The 19,088-nt window shown below is 38.9% G+C and overlaps 1 protein-coding gene across 11 annotated transcripts in view; it reads right to left on the bottom strand.

Moving 5' to 3' along the window:
• The window catches only part of ppfia2 (PTPRF interacting protein alpha 2), a 187,480-nt gene that overhangs the window by 30,096 nt on the left and 138,296 nt on the right, over positions 1-19,088 (bottom strand). For all 11 annotated transcript variants that reach the window (XR_008961915.1, XR_008961914.1, XM_057323752.1 and 8 more), the window contains 13 exons: positions 18,263-18,364; positions 14,838-15,002; positions 14,112-14,186; positions 10,007-10,114; positions 8,207-8,428; positions 7,532-7,678; positions 3,500-3,634; positions 2,522-2,605; positions 1,797-1,928; positions 1,658-1,720; positions 1,452-1,543; positions 1,009-1,147; positions 551-768 (listed from right to left, as the gene is read on the bottom strand). Coding sequence is in view for 9 of the 11 variants with exons in the window: in XM_057323752.1 (XP_057179735.1) it covers positions 551-768; positions 1,009-1,147; positions 1,452-1,543; positions 1,658-1,720; positions 1,797-1,928; positions 2,522-2,605; positions 3,500-3,634; positions 7,532-7,678; positions 8,207-8,428; positions 10,007-10,114; positions 14,112-14,186; positions 14,838-15,002; positions 18,263-18,364 (1,682 nt within the window). In the remaining 2 variants the exon portion in view is untranslated. The remainder of the gene's footprint in view (positions 1-550; positions 769-1,008; positions 1,148-1,451; positions 1,544-1,657; positions 1,721-1,796; positions 1,929-2,521; positions 2,606-3,499; positions 3,635-7,531; positions 7,679-8,206; positions 8,429-10,006; positions 10,115-14,111; positions 14,187-14,837; positions 15,003-18,262; positions 18,365-19,088) is intronic.

Below are 19,088 nucleotides of genomic sequence, written 5' to 3' on the forward strand. Positions count from 1 at the left end.
GGAAAAATATTCAATGAGCTAGAAAAGACTAACCAGATTAAAATGATCTACGACTCTGGAATGTTAATATTTTTAAATAAATGTAAACATTAAGATTAAAATAAAATGTTAAAAACTGTCAAATTCTATTGTGTCGGAACATTCTTCGCCTAATTTGAATAAATAAACAACTGTCCAACATAATCCACAAGGTTCGGTCTTAGGCCCTTTGTTTTTGTGCGTGTAAGCTTCCTTTAGGTGGTATTATGATGAAACATTAAACAACCTTGTATTGTTATGCAGGATAACACACAATATTATATGTCCCCCATACCAGATAAAATGTCACCATTTTCCTGGATTAGGGATTGCATTACAAGCATTAAAGACAAGCAATTCCTTCTGCTAAACTCTGATAAAACATCAGTCGTAATCATCAGGCTTTAAGAAATGTACTGACATGAAAGCCACATCTCTGAAACTTTGACCACAGAGCAGATATTCAATACAGCGGGCTTTAAGATGTGCCCGGTCCACAAAAAGATGCTGCGGTCACAGCAAATGGACTCACCGGATCTCTTTATTGATGGCATCTAACTGTTCCTGCAGCATCATTGCCAGAGTCTGAGCATCGGAATGACCGCCAGGAGACAGCAGATCCATTGAGCTGAAGAGGGTCTCCCGGTCATCGTCATCGATATCTGACATCTCTGTGTCACTCTCGAATGGGTGGCCGCCCAGAATGCCAAGCTGCTGAGAGCGCCATTCGTGCTCTCCCAGAGACTTAGCCTAGAGGAAGACAAATATAGATGGGAATGGAAAAGAATCCGATTGTGGTTACATTAATCAGTTCTGGTTTCTAACAGATATCATTAACCGAGAGTACAATGAAAAATTGGTCTCGACTTCAATACATTGTTTGTATTGAGAAACAATAAATGAAAATCATTTAGTTCTAGTAATGGTGTTGAATGGTTTTGACCCTGACAACAAACTTTAAGGTAAAACGGTGCCTGGTAGAGCTCTTACCTTCTGTTCCTCCCTACGCAGTCCCATGCGTCCTCTCCGGGGCCTCCGTGTTACCTTGGTGGAGCGATAGTGGTCTGACTGCGTCTCAGCCAGAGAGCCCAGAGAAAAACGAAGGTCTCCGGATGCATCCAAATGAGACCTAGATTCAAGATCACACGATCACAATAAATAATTTTTTGTATTGATAATAATCATAATATGACTCAACAGTCATATTTTCATTAAGCTTGTTGCAATGCATTCTGGGATTGCCTCTCCTAAAAACGAACCTAGTGATATTGCATTAGAATTTGGCTTAAAGTATCTTAGAAGGCTTGATATTGTTTTTATCATGTAAAACAGCCTTCATGTGTATGACCACTAAAATGTTGTCTAGCTAGGCAGCTCGAAAGATTTTGTAAACAGATCCTTCTCGCAAAGTTCAAGGATTCTGTCCGTCTCACCGTGATAGTGTGGGCTCTGTAAGGGATCCAGCCCTCAACCGGTACTGATCCAAGTCAGATCTCAGTTTCTCCATCTCCTCTGAGAGATGAGACTAGAACCGCAAAGCACATTAAAGTTTCATTTTACTCAGCACGGATGGCAAAGCATCGCATTAAAATCCGTTCTGCTGAGCTATTGTGTTCGAAAAGCAAACCGCTGCAATTACCTTCTCTTGAATGGAGTCTTCTAACTGTTTCCTATAACTCTCAGAGTCTTGTATCAAAACATTCTGAAAGAGAAGAAATAAAACGTTAGGGGTCAACGTGACTGGAAACGGTTGACGTAACGGTTGGATGTTCGTGTACCTTCTCCTCGAGAGCGGCCATTCTTTCTTTCAGATGGAGCTGTAATCGCTCATTTGACTCGGTTAGAAGTCTGTCCACTGTGTCTGACAAACGCTTGTTGTGCTCTTCGTTCATCTTTTCTCTCTGTCGGGCCTAAACAAACATCAAGTACAATTTTTATGAATACGTCAAATGTTTAATCTCCTTTATAAGCGTAAGTGTGTTTTCTTGAATTCCGGGAACCAATATTTTAACTTTAGGCAGCCTGATTATATGAATCACAAAAAGATAAAAACGATATTTTTATCGCCTAGATAGCACGGGTACGTCTGTACGATGTCTTCTAGAGATCTGGAAAACATCTGCTGTGTAAAAACATCCGATAAAGCCAGTTTTATATGCATTCTAAATCATAAACATCTTACAGACATCTTCTAGATGTCTATATGGCATCAGACAGGAGACGTCTCAGAGACGTATTGCAGATGAGCAAACAAAAAACAAAAAACGTTTTGCAGATGTAAATGCAGACATCAGATAGACGTCTCCCAGATGTTTGTGTGCTATCAGGCCGTTTCAATGAATCACACTGGAAATGGAAGGCCAATTCTAGCGCACTGAATTGTGGGATCTAGTATACCATGTAGTATGCTTTTGCTTACTTACTACGAAACTATGAGTAGTATACAGTACTATTTTGAGTGTTATGACCATTGTAATCTGTGTTGATATAAAATGATATTGACCCTTAGAAGCTCTTGATTCTTCTCTTCCAGCTGTCCCTCTAAATGTCTCATACGCTCCTCGATACTGCCGTGCCTCTCTTCCGCCTGAACAACACACACAAACACACATTTTATTTGATCATACAAGAAAAGGAAAAAAACACATATAAGCACAAACTAGCGGAAAAAGATGCCTGAACCTTGACTGTGATGTTTGTTTCTTAAACTGGATTTATGTGATTGTAAATATCTTACGAGATGCAGATGCACCAAACACCACAGATATGGTTGAGCACACAAGTAAAGAGAAACAGTGTGTATTTCCTTAAGCTTTTGTTGTCTCCGGGGCTAAAGAAAAGAACTAAGTACGTCAGCAGTTTATTAAAGCAAAGAAAATCCCAGCTGAGCATAAAACATGCACCTGAAATAAAGAAGCAGAAATACCCGCAGCCAGAAAGATTCTAAGATGTCTAACGGAAAGAGTTTGGTGAATGAAACAGATTTGTTTCCAGGCCCACCTTTCTAAGACTGGAGTTCATGTCGTGGAGTTTAGCTTCCATATCGGACTACCGATCCGCACGATACAGAGAAATTAATAATGAATATCGAATAAATCATTTCAAGTCAGGTAATATTTCCAAAGCGGTTGAGAGTTTGAGTTATCAGGTGGTTATCTTGTACCGCTTTCCTGAAAAGACACTTCGGAGCGCAAACCACTTTGTCGCATACTGTTTGGGGTTAAATGTAACCTTGAGCACTAGCCAATTATATTAATGTAAATAATCTATAAAATGCAATATTATTACAAAGTTTTATGTGTACTATTGGCCCAAAAATGATGCACCCTAAACAGTAAACCATCCAGATACCTTTGCCATACTATTTCCTACGTACTAAGATTTGGTATGAATACAGTGTGTGAGCAGAATGCAAACTGGATAAAACCCAAGTGTGTCAGCATCACCTGTTTAGAGAGAACTGGATTGGTATCTACAGTACCTTGGTGAGAGCTGCTATCCTCTGTGCGAGCTCGGCCTCAACTTCAGGCAGTGTTTCAGCTTTCCTCATGGTCTGCTGGAGCTTCTGTTCCGCCAGCTCCAGCCGCTCTTGTAACTGCCTGTTCTTCTCTTCCATCTGTGGGAAGACACAAACGGTCTCTGATCAGAGCAAGTTTTATCCTCATACGGCAGATATCATGGGATGGTCCCGCTTCCAAGGCAACTGTTTTGGGCACGGTTTAACTTTGAGTTATGTGTTTCAGCACTGAAAACTCTCAGAAGAGGTTTTAAAGAAATATAGATTAACGAAAACTAATAATTACGTTTTCATTTATTTCTGCACGATAACTGCCACCAGGGTCGTCGCTATACCCCTTATAAAATGCCCCAGTATAAAATTGCTGAGCCCCAGTATAAATTTCAAGTTTAAGTTTTAAAGGACCCATTCCATGAAAGTCAATTTTTTTCTGTGTTTAAGTGTTATAATCGGGTCCCCTGTGCATCTAGCAACCCAGAAAACGTGAAAAACAAGATCCCAGTAACTTTGTTTTGGTAAGCCTTTCTCTGCAAGCATGTGAGAAATCGAGCCGTTCAGATTTCGCTCCAGATGTGACGTAGACGCAGGCTCTTATTATAATATTACTGCCCCTTAATCTACACAATTCCACCCACGGCGCTACCGCCATTGTTGTTTTCATAAGCGACAGCGGTGTACGTGGAGCTAAGTCAGTCACGGGCTAAATAGAACATTCAAAGCCAGTGTTAAACTTACTCTATATTTATATGTTATTTGGCAAATGGGCACTTCGAGTTTAGCTGTATGTATGTTAATACATTATGTGCGTTAATATGTTTAGCTGCGGCAAGTTGTTTGTTTTGTTAATGAACAGGGGCAAACACTGCGGTTAGTTTTGTTTTAAACGTCTCAAATCATTAGTCCTTAGGCTGAAAAATCTGTCACAGCATAATGTTACTAGTTATGCTCTCACGTTGTGTGTGTAACGTTATAACTAAAAGCCACGTAATTCCGCTGAGATCTGCAGGTGCGCATTCCGTGGATTTTAGGCGAGCATACATGCACAACGTGAGCGCTGTTTGATGTGACGATTTTTTAGTCTCTATCCGAATGATTTGAGACGTTTAAAACGAAACTAACCGCAGAGTTAAGGAAACATAATTTAGCTAAACCATTGCCATGGCAGTACTACACGTGTGTTGTGTTGACACGCCAGACGGAAGGAAGGTGGGGTGCGCTGTAACTCATTATCAGTTAAAGAGACATGCACCAAAACGGGTTGCTGTGAGCATAGCTGTTTTTGACGAGGCAAAACGGGTTTTGTTTACACAGCCATTGAGTGTTTTTAAGCAAAATATGTTCCAGACATTTCATGAAGATCCTAATAAATCGTACCAACTTGTTGAAAGTGCTCATTTAATGAGTCCTTTAACAATTTATTTGTCAGTGTAATCATTTACATTGATAATAGTGGCAAAAACGGACCTATATGCAAAACCTAATTCACTCTTGTAAAAGCGATGCAGTCCGAAAACAAAATATCGTGCCGTATTTTCGTGTCCGTGGGCGTCTGTGTTTTTCCTTGCAACAACTGCAGCACGCAGGCGCACAAGGGTGATGACAAGCGACCGATGAAAACATGAGGAAACTAAAGTAAGTTTCTAAATAATATCGATCATCTTATTTTGACTCGATCATTAAAAGCCCCTGTAGATGGACATCAGAATTGGTTTGTGCAAAGCAGGGGAATGGAAGCAGTAAGGAGATGATGAGTTTGAGGGAGATAAGACTTGATTATACAAACTACTGTACATCCCCAGCCAGTCAGGTCTCAGACATTAGAGGAAAATGTCTCAGGAACACCTTTGACAAGTCTGTAAAATTGCATTGTTGCTTAGAAAAACATTTGTGTTCTGTACTTGCGGAAATTAAATTAATATTAGATTTACTAGCTCTAGTTTAGGACATTACATAAAAAGTTGGCAGTAACTAGATAACTATGATAATGATATACTATGATAATTAGAGGCAGTACAGCTGGTTCAAAAAATGAACCAACTTTGTTTGGAATGGCTGTGAAACCAGAAGATATTGTTTTTTTAGATAAAATATGCCCTTCTTGAAAATATGTAATTATTGATTGTTATCATTGTGTAATGCAGATGTGCAAGAAAACAATTCTCTCTGCTTTCATTATTTCTATACAGTGCATGCAAGTATGTTGAAGATACTTTAATATTTTTAAATACATAAATGTTTACCTTCCCCAGTATTGTTGCACTGTAGGAATAGTGGTTTAAGCAAGGGAAGTTTGTATAGTGCATTGTGTTGCATACTTCTTGCACACAGCAGGTTTTTAAGAAAAAAAGTGATAGGAAAAATAACGGGGGCCTGTGCCCCAGTAGAGCTTTAGGTGTAGCAACGCCCCTGGTTGCCATCAAAACTAAAATGACAAGGAAGAAACATAAAAGTATTGTTAATGACAGTTTTATTTAAACCAAATACATCTAATGTCAAAGGTCTCAATCTTGAATGATCTCATATCTGATTTGAGAGCTACAATGAGGAGATTATTCACGAATAAGGGCTTAAATGTTAGTCTGTTCTACACATGAAGATATCGCATAGCTTCAGAAGACTTGAACATAGCAAATGTTGAATGGATTACTATTATGATACAGCACATTTACTACTGTATATAAATGATACATATACTGTAAATGTAGCTTTTTTTCTCATTTTGGAGTCCCAGTTCCCATTTGAAAAGAATGGTTAGGGTATTATTTAGAAAATCGTTGTATGTTGTATATTTGATTGTATATTAATTGTATTCAATTAAAAATACTCACTAGTTATTGATTCTTTGTGGAGGACTACCGGCAGTTAAGTTTGGGCCACGTAATGTTTGGGTATGTTTTTCCCACTGAAACCATCTATTAGAAATGCAGTAACCCAACATAATAATTATGTCCATCTATTAAAAAATGTCCCTGTGGCATGTTCAGAATGTTTTTTATCAAATCCGTTTCTCAGAATCCTAAAAATCTGGTAAATTATTTCATCACAGGAGATGAAATTCTCTTTCAGTCTGACCATGACATCAGAAGAAGCGAATGTTCAATTATTGTATCAATAAACATGTTTACCAGCTAAAAATACATACTGTATGTATGTGACCCTGGACAACAGAACTTATGGGTCAATTTTTTCGAAATTGAGATTTATACATCAGCTGAAAGCTGAATAACTAAGCTTTCAATTCATGTATTGTGGTTGTTAGGATAGGACGATATCTGGCGGAGATACAACGGTTTAAAACTCTGGAATCTGAGCGTGAAAAAAATCTAAATATTGAGAAAATTGCCTTTGAAGTTGTTAATAAGAGGCAATGTAGCAGGCCATCCACTCATAAAAATAAAGTTGTAATATATTTAGGGTAGGACATTTACAAAATATCTTAATGGAACATGATCTTTACTTAATACCCTAATGATTTTGGGCATAAAAGAAAAATCGATCATTTTGACCCATACAGTTTATTTTTGGCTTTTACTAATAATGTTCCCGTACTACTTAAGACTGGTTTTGCAGTCCAGGGTCACATATGATGAATCTGCAGTTTAAACTTGAGGTCTTCCGGGTGTTTATTTGGTTACAAGATTTGAGAACCGTGGCCATTTTGGATTGAATAATATTGACTTGTCAGCATACAGACATGGGCTAGACACAAGGTTCGGCAAAGAGTACTGACTTCCTTTTCAACCCGTTTCCCACACAAACTGTATGACTTCAGAAATTTTCAAATAGACAAGTTAAAAGGACTTGCCTTATAATATATTTTAGGGTGTTATAGTCATGGTGATGATGAACTGTTAGTGTACAAAAGCTACAGTTGTGTCTCTTATGTTATGGGTAAAAAGGTCAACTATTTCTCTAATTTGACAAAATACTCAAAGGAAATGGAAAAGGAAATTGCAATACAAGCGATTTTGTGCATTTGCAGGGACCAAACATCACCTGTCTGAGGAACGCTTCCTTATTGGCCAGTTCGTTTTCCAGCTTGTCTGTGATGTCGTGCAGTGACGTGGACTCTCTCTGGGCACTGAGATAGCGCTTCTCAAGCGTCACGATTCGTTCTTCCATGTCTTCCTTTTGACACATAGCCTGTATACACAAACACACACGGGTTAGGGGAACTCGGATGCACAAAGCCTGCGGTGTAATAGCAGCTGTCAATCAAAACTCCTGCCCTATATTTACAAGCAGGCTTGAGGACAAATATCAATGTGAAGCAAACGCACACAGATGGAAGAGACGCAGACAAACACACTTGCTGCTCTGGGCTCATGACCGCACTCTATCAATAGCAGCATCTTCAATCCAACAGACATTTTCTAGAAACTAAAGACAGCTGCCTTTCTGCCTCACTACTGTTCAGTCAATGCCTTTATAGAAGACAACTCTTACGGAAACTATTTTCAGAAATCACTGTGACGTCATTGTCTGTAAACGTATTCAATATTTCCTCACGTTACAATATTATTATTTTACAAAAAAGATTTCGTTAAACAGGGTTAGGAAGCATCTTCGTGTCTTTCCACATCTCGTTTATCAAGATTTTAGACAAAGCCAGAATCTCAGTCAAAGCAGTGGCTTCACATTCACCGTGCGTGACACCCATCCATACCGCACCTCTTTGATATCTCTCTGGAACCTGTTGTTCATGTCTTCGCTCTTGATGAGGTCTTTACGGGCCGTCTCCAGCTCCTGCTCCACCTCGGACACACGGGAGGAGAGAGAGGACATGCGCTCCTTCATCTGCGCCAGCTCGTAGTTCTGTTTCTCCAGCAGCTCCTGCAGCTCCACAACCTGACTGGCCTCGTCCCCGGACTCCATCGACCCGTTAGACAACCGCTGCGGTACAAACGCACACACAACACTGCAGTTCTAGTCAATGCTGTGAGGCTGATCGATAAAAAAATGTATTGTATATATTCTTAGCAGGGCTGGACTGGGAAGAAAAATCGGCCCTGGCATTTTTAGGCCCGCATCGGCCCTCCACCGAATCTGTCGACGGGGGGGACGGGGGGGTGCATGCATACATGTCTTTTGCGTTGCGTGCATTCGCATTTACAATACGTCCGTCTAAGCGGCCAGCGCCTCCGTTACGGCCCCATACGTTAGCGGCAAACGCCTCCGTTCCGGCCCCATACGTTAGCGGCACACCGGGAAAACGCCCGGTACGCCAGATGGCCAGTCCGCCCCTGATTCTTAGACATTTAAATGTATATTAATCATGTACACATTCAATTAGTAAGACTAAATGTAAGTATATTTATGTAAATTCTGGATAAATACAGATTTATTCCCATTGTATTTGAAGCCAATTAACAATAAATCGGTTACTTAAATTTGTGAATTTGAATGACTTCTGTTCTCTTTTCAAGGCCTTAATGTTCTATGCTTGTTCATTTATCCTCTCCTTTATTTATTGTCACTTTCATCATGGTCTTTTCCAGCATGCTCATGTCTGTTAAATCTAGCTGCATTATTTTTGGGATGTGTGAAACAGAGTCTCAGCAGATCTTTCCACTGCAGAGCCAAAAATAAAGATTTCTGTCACATTTTCACAGACACGCCTTACACGCCTTATGCCGCGCTAAAATTAGACTTTATTTCCGTTTAATTCATGGCGCAGACGCGCAGACGTGGTGATAAAATCATTTGCAGCGCACACAAAATTGATTCCGTCAGAACTGTGAAGCCATGAGCGATCTAAATGTCTTCATCAGAAGAGATTCGGAGATCTTAAATAGAAAAGAATAGGAACACGAAGAACCGCAATAAAAATATGTTCAAGAGATGCTGCGAGGGCTGATAATGACTCACTCCCACTGGTTTCTGTCTATCTGTTCTTTTGTTTTTGTATTCGTATTTGCAAATCATTTTGACGAGTGTGGTTAAATGACAGATTTTAGCTCAAAATTCACATGAACACCTGTACTCTAGGGAGTCGACCAGACCAATAAATAAATATTATATGGCAGCGTATGAATAGTGTTACTAATGTCACTACATTTACTATCCATTACAAGAGATTAAGTTGGCAACTTGTAATATTTTGTCAGATTTCCAGCATCTACTGTATCTGTAACAAAACCACATTTTTCCTCTCACCGCTTTGAGGAAAATATTGCGACAATCTTTTAATGGCATAATAAATGTGATGTTGTAATGCAGTTTGACGGGATGAGTGTTTGTATTGACTGTACAGTGATTTGTTTCTTTCCCTTCTAGACTAAAAACTGCCTGCTAAAAAAGCTTAAACCAGCTCAGGAATGTTTGATGGTCTTGTTTAGGCTGGCATGATGGGCCTAAACTGGTCCCTTAGATTGATCAACGTGCCAAAACTCCACTTAAACCATCTTATACTGGTTAAAGTTGACTTTAGGCGTGTTATTGAAATATGACTGCTTAACTGTGGGTACCCACCTTGCCATGGACTTTCTGGGCATCTGTACCCTCCAGCAAGTCCTCAGCCCCCTCTCCTGATGCCACCTTCCTCTGAATGTGTGCATTCTGCTCCCTTAAGGCTACGATCTGTAAAGGAGAGAAAGAGAGTTACTGACAAATAATAACTGCCAGTACTGACATCAAAACAAGCTGCGTTGTACTGTTTGATGTCGTCTTTATGTCCACACGTATGGAAAAAACAGAACTACAATAGACGGTCCGTTCTTCAATACCTTCAAGTTTATGGGATTCTTTTGCCTTTAATATCGTCCATCAGGTGAAACACGTAATGTGAATCACATCATCTTATCAAGTCACATGACTTGAATTATCTATACTTATGCTAAGCGATCCTATCTACTTGAATCAAAGACAGATTACAATAATATCCCCCAGCCGTACCTGTACAGCAGACATATGGAAGATATTATCATCTTGCCATACGTAATTATTTGCATGTAACATCAAACAAGTAAGGGATAATCCACGGCTAGCCGTGCATTAAAATCCGTAATGCACAGCTAGCCATGGATTATCCCGCTTATACCATGGTCATATGCTAAGTTAAAGCTGTTATTGATATTTACAGTGCAATTTTTGATCAGACAGGTGAAAATGACAGCTATTTTCGTCACTTAATTTCAAACTCACTGGAACTACCCGTGCATTAAACTGTTTTAATGCACACCTTCCAGCCAGTCAGCATCGAGTATTAAAACAGACCATGGTATAATACTATTTATAACTCACTGCCTCACGTGTTTTATGGTGTGATCTTGTCATTGCATTACTGTTCATTATGGAGTTTCAGAGACACAAAAGCTAAGGCTACACAAATATGTGCAGCAGTCTGAATCATTACTTCAAAATTGCTTTAAAGCTAGTCTTTCTGTTTATTACTTGCGAGCAACAAATATTCTGAATCTCTTTCCTGCGGTAATTCACACTGAATTACAACAACTTGTTATTACCATTGTTATCCTGGACTAAAAGCCAAGTGTTATTGACCAAACTTTTTATGACGTAGCTGGGGAGATTTGATTCTCGCACTAAATCTCAATGTTGATTGCTCGTGAATTAGCATGCATTAAAGGAAACAGCATTGTAAATCAAACAGAAACCGTTTAATAGTGTCTGTCAACAGATTTGAATTAAAAAAATATCATAGCAAAGGAAACCAGGATCTCTAACAAGATGTGACCTGGAGGTGGCTAAATGCCTCACCTTGATGAGCATCAGAGCTCGATGTTTACAAGCAATGATGTGATTTAATGTTTTTTTAACCTCAGACATTTATATTTATTCATAATATATTTATTTATGTTTTTTCAACCATATCATAGATTTTGCTTTTATACACGGCCACAGAAAAAATTAAGAGACCATTTCAAAATTGTTTTTAGTTTTTCTGAATTTACTATTTATGGGTATGTGGTTAGGTAAAATGATTTTTGTTTTATTCTGTGAAGTACTGACAGTTCACAGAACGACTAAATAGTTCTCCAAAATTTCAACAAAAAAAAGGTTTTATCTGCATTCTTCATAAACATTTACTCAGTAACTTCTAATCAAAATAACTGAGTGCAGCTGTGACACGTCAGAGGAGATCTGGCCCTCCCGGCTGAGCCTGGTTTCTCCCGAGGTTTTATTTTTTCTCCATTTATTTATCATTGGAGTTTGAGTTCCTCGCCACAGGGCATTGTTGGCTGGCTTGCTCACCAGGAGACTGCATTTATTAGATATTACTTACTAGAATGATCTTGCTTGGTCTATAAACACTATGCACTGTGCTGTGTTTTACATTTTCTGGGGTTTTCAGTTTTTCTCCTGTAAAGCTGCTTTGGAACAATCCACATTGTGAAAAGCGCTATATAAATAAAATAAAATTGAATTTATTCGCAGGAAATTAAACTGGAGAAACAGATCAAAATAACAAAAGATGCTCTGTGTTTTTTCAGACCTCAAATACGGCAAAGAAAACAAGTTGATACTCACTTTTAAACAGTACAACATTAATATTTGTACATGTATTTAGGAAAAGTTTAAAAACATTTTTTTTATGTGATAACCTCGATTCACAGTTTTCATGCTGTCTTTGCTGTTGGAGGACCTTACGTCACTCCTGAGGTTTGATTTTGTCGAAATTCAACAGACACTGGACTGGAATGACCACAATACATCTAGAAATGCTGATTAAATGAAGATTCTTTTTCACGGATGGATATATATTTCTTTACTACGGATAGTCTCTTTTTTTAAAAAGCACCCACCTAGTGGAACAGTCTTGAAATGTTTATACAGTACTGTAAAATTTAAAAACAGGTTTTACACAAAAGTATTATACACAAAAGTATTATACCATAAATGGTAAAGTGGTTACATAGGTACTAATTATTATGAAACGCATAAACCATGAAATGTACAAGATAAGTATGTCAAAGAAAACTATAGTAAAACCCTGATACATGTCCAAAACAACTTTAACCACGGTCCTTTTAAAAAATGTTATAATTTTACACTGTAACGTGCTTAGTATCCACTCAGATGAAATGCATCTTTTGACCAATATAAAACTATAAAACTGCAGCACATACAAATATAGCAGAAGAAGATGCTGACCACGGTCACTGGCATATGTTCCCTTGTAAAACAACCCAGTATTCTTCTTGGAATGTCTAAAGAAGGTTATCTGACTGATGACCGCTGTCCATTCAACACACACGTTCTGCTCTCTCTAGGCTAAAGGGCATTGGGAGATTATCCCACAAGCTCATGCTGAGATGCCCGTCCACTGTGAGATTGAAGCAAGCATAACAGACACACAGAAATAAGAGATCCGGTTCTTTTACTTGGCTCATCGCTTCTCACAGCGCATTCCTTTAATAAGGCGGCAATTAGGGGAAAAAGGACTGTCTGCCTCTTTTTTAGTCCTGAAGATCAAACCTTCGGACTCCACAAAGAGCCGAAATATTGAGTCAACATGCAATTGAAGGTAAATGAGAAGTGTAAGCCCAATGAAAGTGAGCGTGTCTGCTTTGATGTCGTTCATTTAGTCTCATCAAAGCGCGCACGAGCGCGTCTGCACCCGTAACGCTTTGTGTCAAACAGCAAACAACTTCACAAAAACCGTTTCATCTCTGTGACGCACCTGATTGGGGGTATAAAAGCATTTTTCTCCCTCTAGAAATTGAGACGTTCAATCATATTTGTGCAATAATGAAGCACTATTTTCATAATATCGAGAACGTATTTGATGGGTGCTAATGTATGTAAAGCTACATTGTAGAAAGATTCAGCAGAAATTCCTGTTTTGATGGAAAAATGTATATAGATTACATCTGGCTACCGGGACCAGAAGTATTACCGAACAAATCCCTCCTTGTGTTAAGTTCTTTGTTAGACAAAATTAGCTTTGGAATAGAACTTGCTAGAATAAAACCAATGGCATATTCTGGAACACAGTATATTGCTGTCCTAAAATTGAGGTAATCTGCTGAAATGTGTTATAAATGTTGGACGACTTCTGGTTTCCTATTTATATACTTCTATTGCCACAACTAAATGTTAAAGTCATGTTAAAGTTTTTTTTACCCATAACTACTCACAATCTGGCAACTCTCTATGCATCCCTTTTCATCCTTCAGGAATGAAATAATCTTGTTTTAAATATCTGCCTTCACCTCTCCTGTTCTCTTTGTTTTCCTCCCTCTTAGATCCAATGCCATCCTCTCGCGCAACCCATTCCAGATCAGATGAGTGTTAACTCAGAAACAGGGACGTTATAACACACGACACACGCACGCTCAAATCATTACACAGATTCTCGACGTTAAAGATCCTTCCAGTTCCACGTCTGTAGAAAAGTTTGAAGCTCTTTCAGCTAGAACTGCACCATCTGGACTGCCGGCGTTGGCAATTTATGCAATACACAATGTTCTGTTTCCTCTCTTGCATTCCCCTCAGCTCAGATCAAGCGAAAACAACATGGAAAAATACACTTAACACATTTATTATGTATGTTTAACTTAGCGTACAAGCACTGTTTTATTCAAGCAGGCTGTATGATTACGATATATAAGCTTACCTCCTGATTGGCTGCAGTTAACTCCTCCTCCAAGGCGGAGACCCTCTCCAATGACACCCGCAATCTCTCTCGTACCTGAAAGATAAAAACACCTGCGTCATTCACTGCGCATCAGGGTCGAGCGTAAATCAGAACTGATGGAATTAAGATCGCACATTCAATGCGAATTCAATGCCTTGAATTTGAATTATGAAACAAAACAATATGCAGAATTTTTTTTTATGCAGATTTATTACAGATGAAAACAACATGAAGTTGAATAAAAACATTATCATTTCTCTCTCTGGTGACTTGTCTGATCACTGGGATCATTGCGGTGGGTTGAGCCCTTCATCACCGGATGTCCAATGGTCACCGAAGTAGCGGTGCCATAAATCACGAGTGTTTTTCTGCTGCCTGTTACCTAACGCCTTATAAATGACACCGTCTGTAGAAGGCCGCGGAATGGATTACAGCTGGATGAACCGCCACACAAGGGCTTAATCCATAAATAAAAGGCCACGGGATGAAGGAAAGGACATGCGGGACAGTGGGTCACAGATTACAATAAATAGAGGAAAATTATGTTTCGGTTACCGACGTCAATTTATGGATCCAGGGCATGAATTAAACATCAGCCGATCATTATTAAATTATGTACACTAGTATTTGAAATTGTGACATTGTAACATTCGCACTGCATTGTGGGTAGGCGAAATCAACCGCGCAGCCGTTTTCACAGTTTACCTTCTCATCCAGTGCTTTGTGATGCTCGAACAGAGACTTGAGGGCTTTGAGGACCTCCACCTCGCTGGAGACCCCAGAAGGAGACTGAGCCTGACGTTTGACCACCGTCATGCGCAGAGAACGTTCATGCCTTGACACCAAACACTCCAGATGCTCCAACAGCAGCTGTCAAACACAGATATATTTATCATCATCTCTTTCATTCTAATCCTCTAAAACCATTACAAACCCTTATAATAAACCGAAAAGATGGTTTTGATTCTATCTGGTTAACCCGGTGTTCGACTGATTGCCAAAAACTACAGTTAAATCTAAAAGCTTAGGCTAAGAATAAAACAACATTCAAATGGGCTTAACAAAAAATTAACAACAAAAACTCAAACTAAAGGTAGTTACAATGAAAAAAACTCAAATTAGCACTAAAGTCAGTTATTTCAAAAATAACACGGCAATGTAGATTCGTGTTTTAAATGATGACAAAAATGTTCACCTCTATGAATAAAATACCTGAATTCAAGAATTGTCTCATACTGAAACATAGCCAGTTTCGTCATGAGACTAAACCCTCAAGGACGGTTTTCATTTGAAATCCAATCGCATGTATTTAACAACCATTTTGTCTTTTCTCATTTTACAAGGCAGCCTTTCCAGGAGGGTAACAGCATTAGACACAAGAAACCCCATCACATTACTAGAAACAAAGCAGACAAAACAAATTGAAACCCCCTGGACTAGGCACAAAGGAGTTTATGTTAATGTGGTTACTCTCTGGCCTGGTACATGGCATACAAAATCAATTCAGTCCCAAGGACACTAAGAGAGCGAGCGAGACAGACAGATAGAGGGAGAGAGAGAGAGAACTGTCTGAGCAGAGTGAACATAGAAACGACAGAAAGCCGTGGATGGCATCTATATGTGTATGCTGTATACTGTTGTAAACCTACCGCCATGTTTATTGAATATACACCTTGATGTTGTAGACTTTTAGTGTCCAGGTTACGACCTATTGAAAGTTGGATGAATGGTTGCATTAGGCCTGCAATAGTACATGTACATGTATCTGTACCGGCAGCTGTACTGAACCGCTCTAGAGACCAACAGAAGCGCTGACCTTTCTATTTTTGCTCGGCTTCATGCTCTCTCATTCATAACCCTGCTTCTGTGTCAGCCTCTGTGTTTCCCAGCGCCAGCTCAGCATTAAAACCACCCTACAGCCGGATGACACAGGTTAGGTTACTTTTCTGTCTAACGTTCTGTGGGTTTTGGTGGATCGGGTTCACAGCGGTGTCATCTGAAGACACGGCCATTCACCAGTACATGAATCTCAAACAGAGGACTCGATCAATATTTCTACAGGAATATTTAGGCAGTATTTTCCTTCCCGTTTTTTTCTCCCCATCTATTCTGTTGTATGGGAATGTCATGCCAAATCTGACACTATCATCAGTGTATAAACATAATATTTTAAACAATTGTAAGGTAACTGTAACTACACACTAAAATTCATACCACAAACTATGCAAACACTATGCAAATTGGCTTTACAAGTCACTTGAACTTAAATTATATTGAACTGACTGAAAAATCGAGTTGTATTTCGCGTAGGCTCTAAAATAAAGTCATAAAAAATATAATTTGATTTTTAAGTCGGTTAAAAGTTTTTAATGACTTGCAAAACCCATTTAATTTCACAAAACAATTGAAATGTTTGACGTTTTTATGATGAAAAAGATGATTTTTTTTATACTACACATAAGATTATATCGTAAATTATTCAGCACCCATTAAAGTGTATCTTTAAAAGCCACAACGGTTACAAATTCTCTAACCACCCTCCTACCCCTCATGTTTTGAGTGTGATTCATTGGCCAAAAAGAACAATTAATCGCAAAAAATATATACGAATTTGACTGCTAGCAATGTTATTTTTCAAACAATTAATTAAATATCATGATATCGTCGTTGTGAATTATTGTTATTATGATAACCGTGTAGTGAAAACCGTGTATTGTGACAGCTCTAGTTTTGCTACAGTCACAGTTTAACCACAATATTTGTAGTAAAATCATGATAATAAAAACGGTAATGAATAAAACATGGTTACTGCACTATAATATATATATTTTTATTTAAATAAAGAATGCATTTTCCCATGAAGATATTTTTAACATTTGATTTGTAAATTAGGATGCAGACCCCCCCTTAAAAAAACAACTGACCTATGTGACCTTTTTCATAATGACTACTGTAATGCAAGGGCCACAACAGTATTTCTAAAACATCTGGATTTTAAATCTTTAACTTGGGTTCAAAAAAGCAGCGCCCCATGAAAGATTAGAAATTCTGCTTGAAATGCTGCTAGCGGAGTCTGTTTCTAATCTCACTTGACCCCTCATCTTCGTTTCATTCCACTACTTCCCCTTATCCCCCTTGATCTGGTTTTTAATACCCTTCAATATCCTCATTTCCTTAATTGACTCTTCAGACGTTTGGCTGGAGCGACGTAACGCAAGTAATTCATTGAATTGCAGCTTGAAGGCCTGAGTGCTGTGTAACATTAGCAGTGACTCACGCAGGCGCTGAGGGGTGCAGCGAAAGAAATGGAGGTGAAAATGAAGCGGAAGACGTGAGAATGACTCTTTTCTTGTGAAATGGAAGTGAGAGCCAGTATGACGGTTCTTGTCAGACGTTCTGGCAGCTTCCCTGCACTTGATGCTAGATGTAATTACTGAAAAATAAAAATTTTCTCACTGTTGTGACATTAATGACCTTGTGGATGTGTGGTCAACATCTCAAAATACGGGCGAGATGTGGTACAACAGATGTTTGTTCATCTTTGACTGTTCATATTTGAATAGCATATTCATTCAGTGTGTCCAGTTCGTCCAAAAATGAAAGTTCTTTCGTGATTTACTTATCCGTATGTAACTCCCAACTTCTATGACTTACTTTCTTCTGCAGAACACAAAAGAAGATATTTTGAAGAGCGTTGATAACCAAACAACATTGGCCCCCATTGACTGCCATTGTACGGAAGTCAACCGCTGAGACATTTCTCAAAATATTTTCTTTTATGTTACACAGAAGGACGAGGCACATACAAGTTTGAACAAAATGAAGGTAAACAAATTATAATAAATATATTTAAATTTTTGGGTTACCCGAGGGGAACTAGAAGGCCTCGATAATTAAACAGTTGGTGGGACGACTCGTCAACTATTGTGACTGAATGTGGTGTCTGGTTTAGTAAAAGCACTAGGAAGGTCCTGACTTCCACCGACTATTATGAATCACACGCACAAGCCATTGGGTGGGCATCTGTTGGTTTGTTGACTTGGTTGTGAACAAGAAGAACTCAGACAGGTGAGAATGAGGAGCACAATCTGTCCTTTGAAGTGTTTGGAAGACAAAGTGTATAAACTCACTCTTGTGTTGTTCCTCTCGGCCTTTAGCTCAGAAATCTCCTCCTCCTTCTCTAGCAGCTGCTCTCTGCAGGCGTTGAGCTCCTTTGTCAGGGCGGCAAACTCCTGCGAAACACCAAACGGCCATTTTAACATCAAACACGCTCAGTTTTACTTAAGGACAATATGACATTGGTGTTCTATACCTTGCTGTATGTGCTCAGAAGGCCTTTGGCGAAACCACACAAGATACATTTATGGATTCTGAATTTGAACAGAATGTGCAAACTCATATTATATATGATACAGTAAGCAAACAATACATATAGCGTCCTCTGAGATTCAGAAGCTGTTGATTCCAAAACCATGACCATGAGGAAAAGCCAAATCCCACTCAAGTAAATTGTACAGATCCAATGTACTAATAGAAATGCATTCAGTGCACTAAGAGGATTTTAGGAATGGTAGAAATGGTGCCGGGCATTGATTCAGGCATCTATAAGCTGCATGACATAAATGGTGATGCAATTGCTTTTACGTGGTACATTTAGTCAAGTTGGCTACCACAACAACAGCCTTGGTTTAAAAATAAGTAGTGTGGATTGGGACAGGTATGGGTGAAAATGAATCACTTCAGATCGTATTTGAGCCAAATGATATCTGTACTGCCAAGATTATCCACGTTGGGAAAAAAATAGTGTTAGCCTTCATGCTAATAACGCTCGCTTTCTTTCTATTTAATGGCATTGACTGATGGTAAGAATCAGAGGTCTTATTTCTTTCGACAAGAGTTCAAAAAGCAATAGCGGACACCTCGATTGAAAAACATAGGCTAGGCGGATGATGACAA

Source organism: Triplophysa rosa, linkage group LG24, assembly GCF_024868665.1.
Source record: "Triplophysa rosa linkage group LG24, Trosa_1v2, whole genome shotgun sequence".
NCBI lineage: Eukaryota > Metazoa > Chordata > Actinopteri > Cypriniformes > Nemacheilidae > Triplophysa > Triplophysa rosa.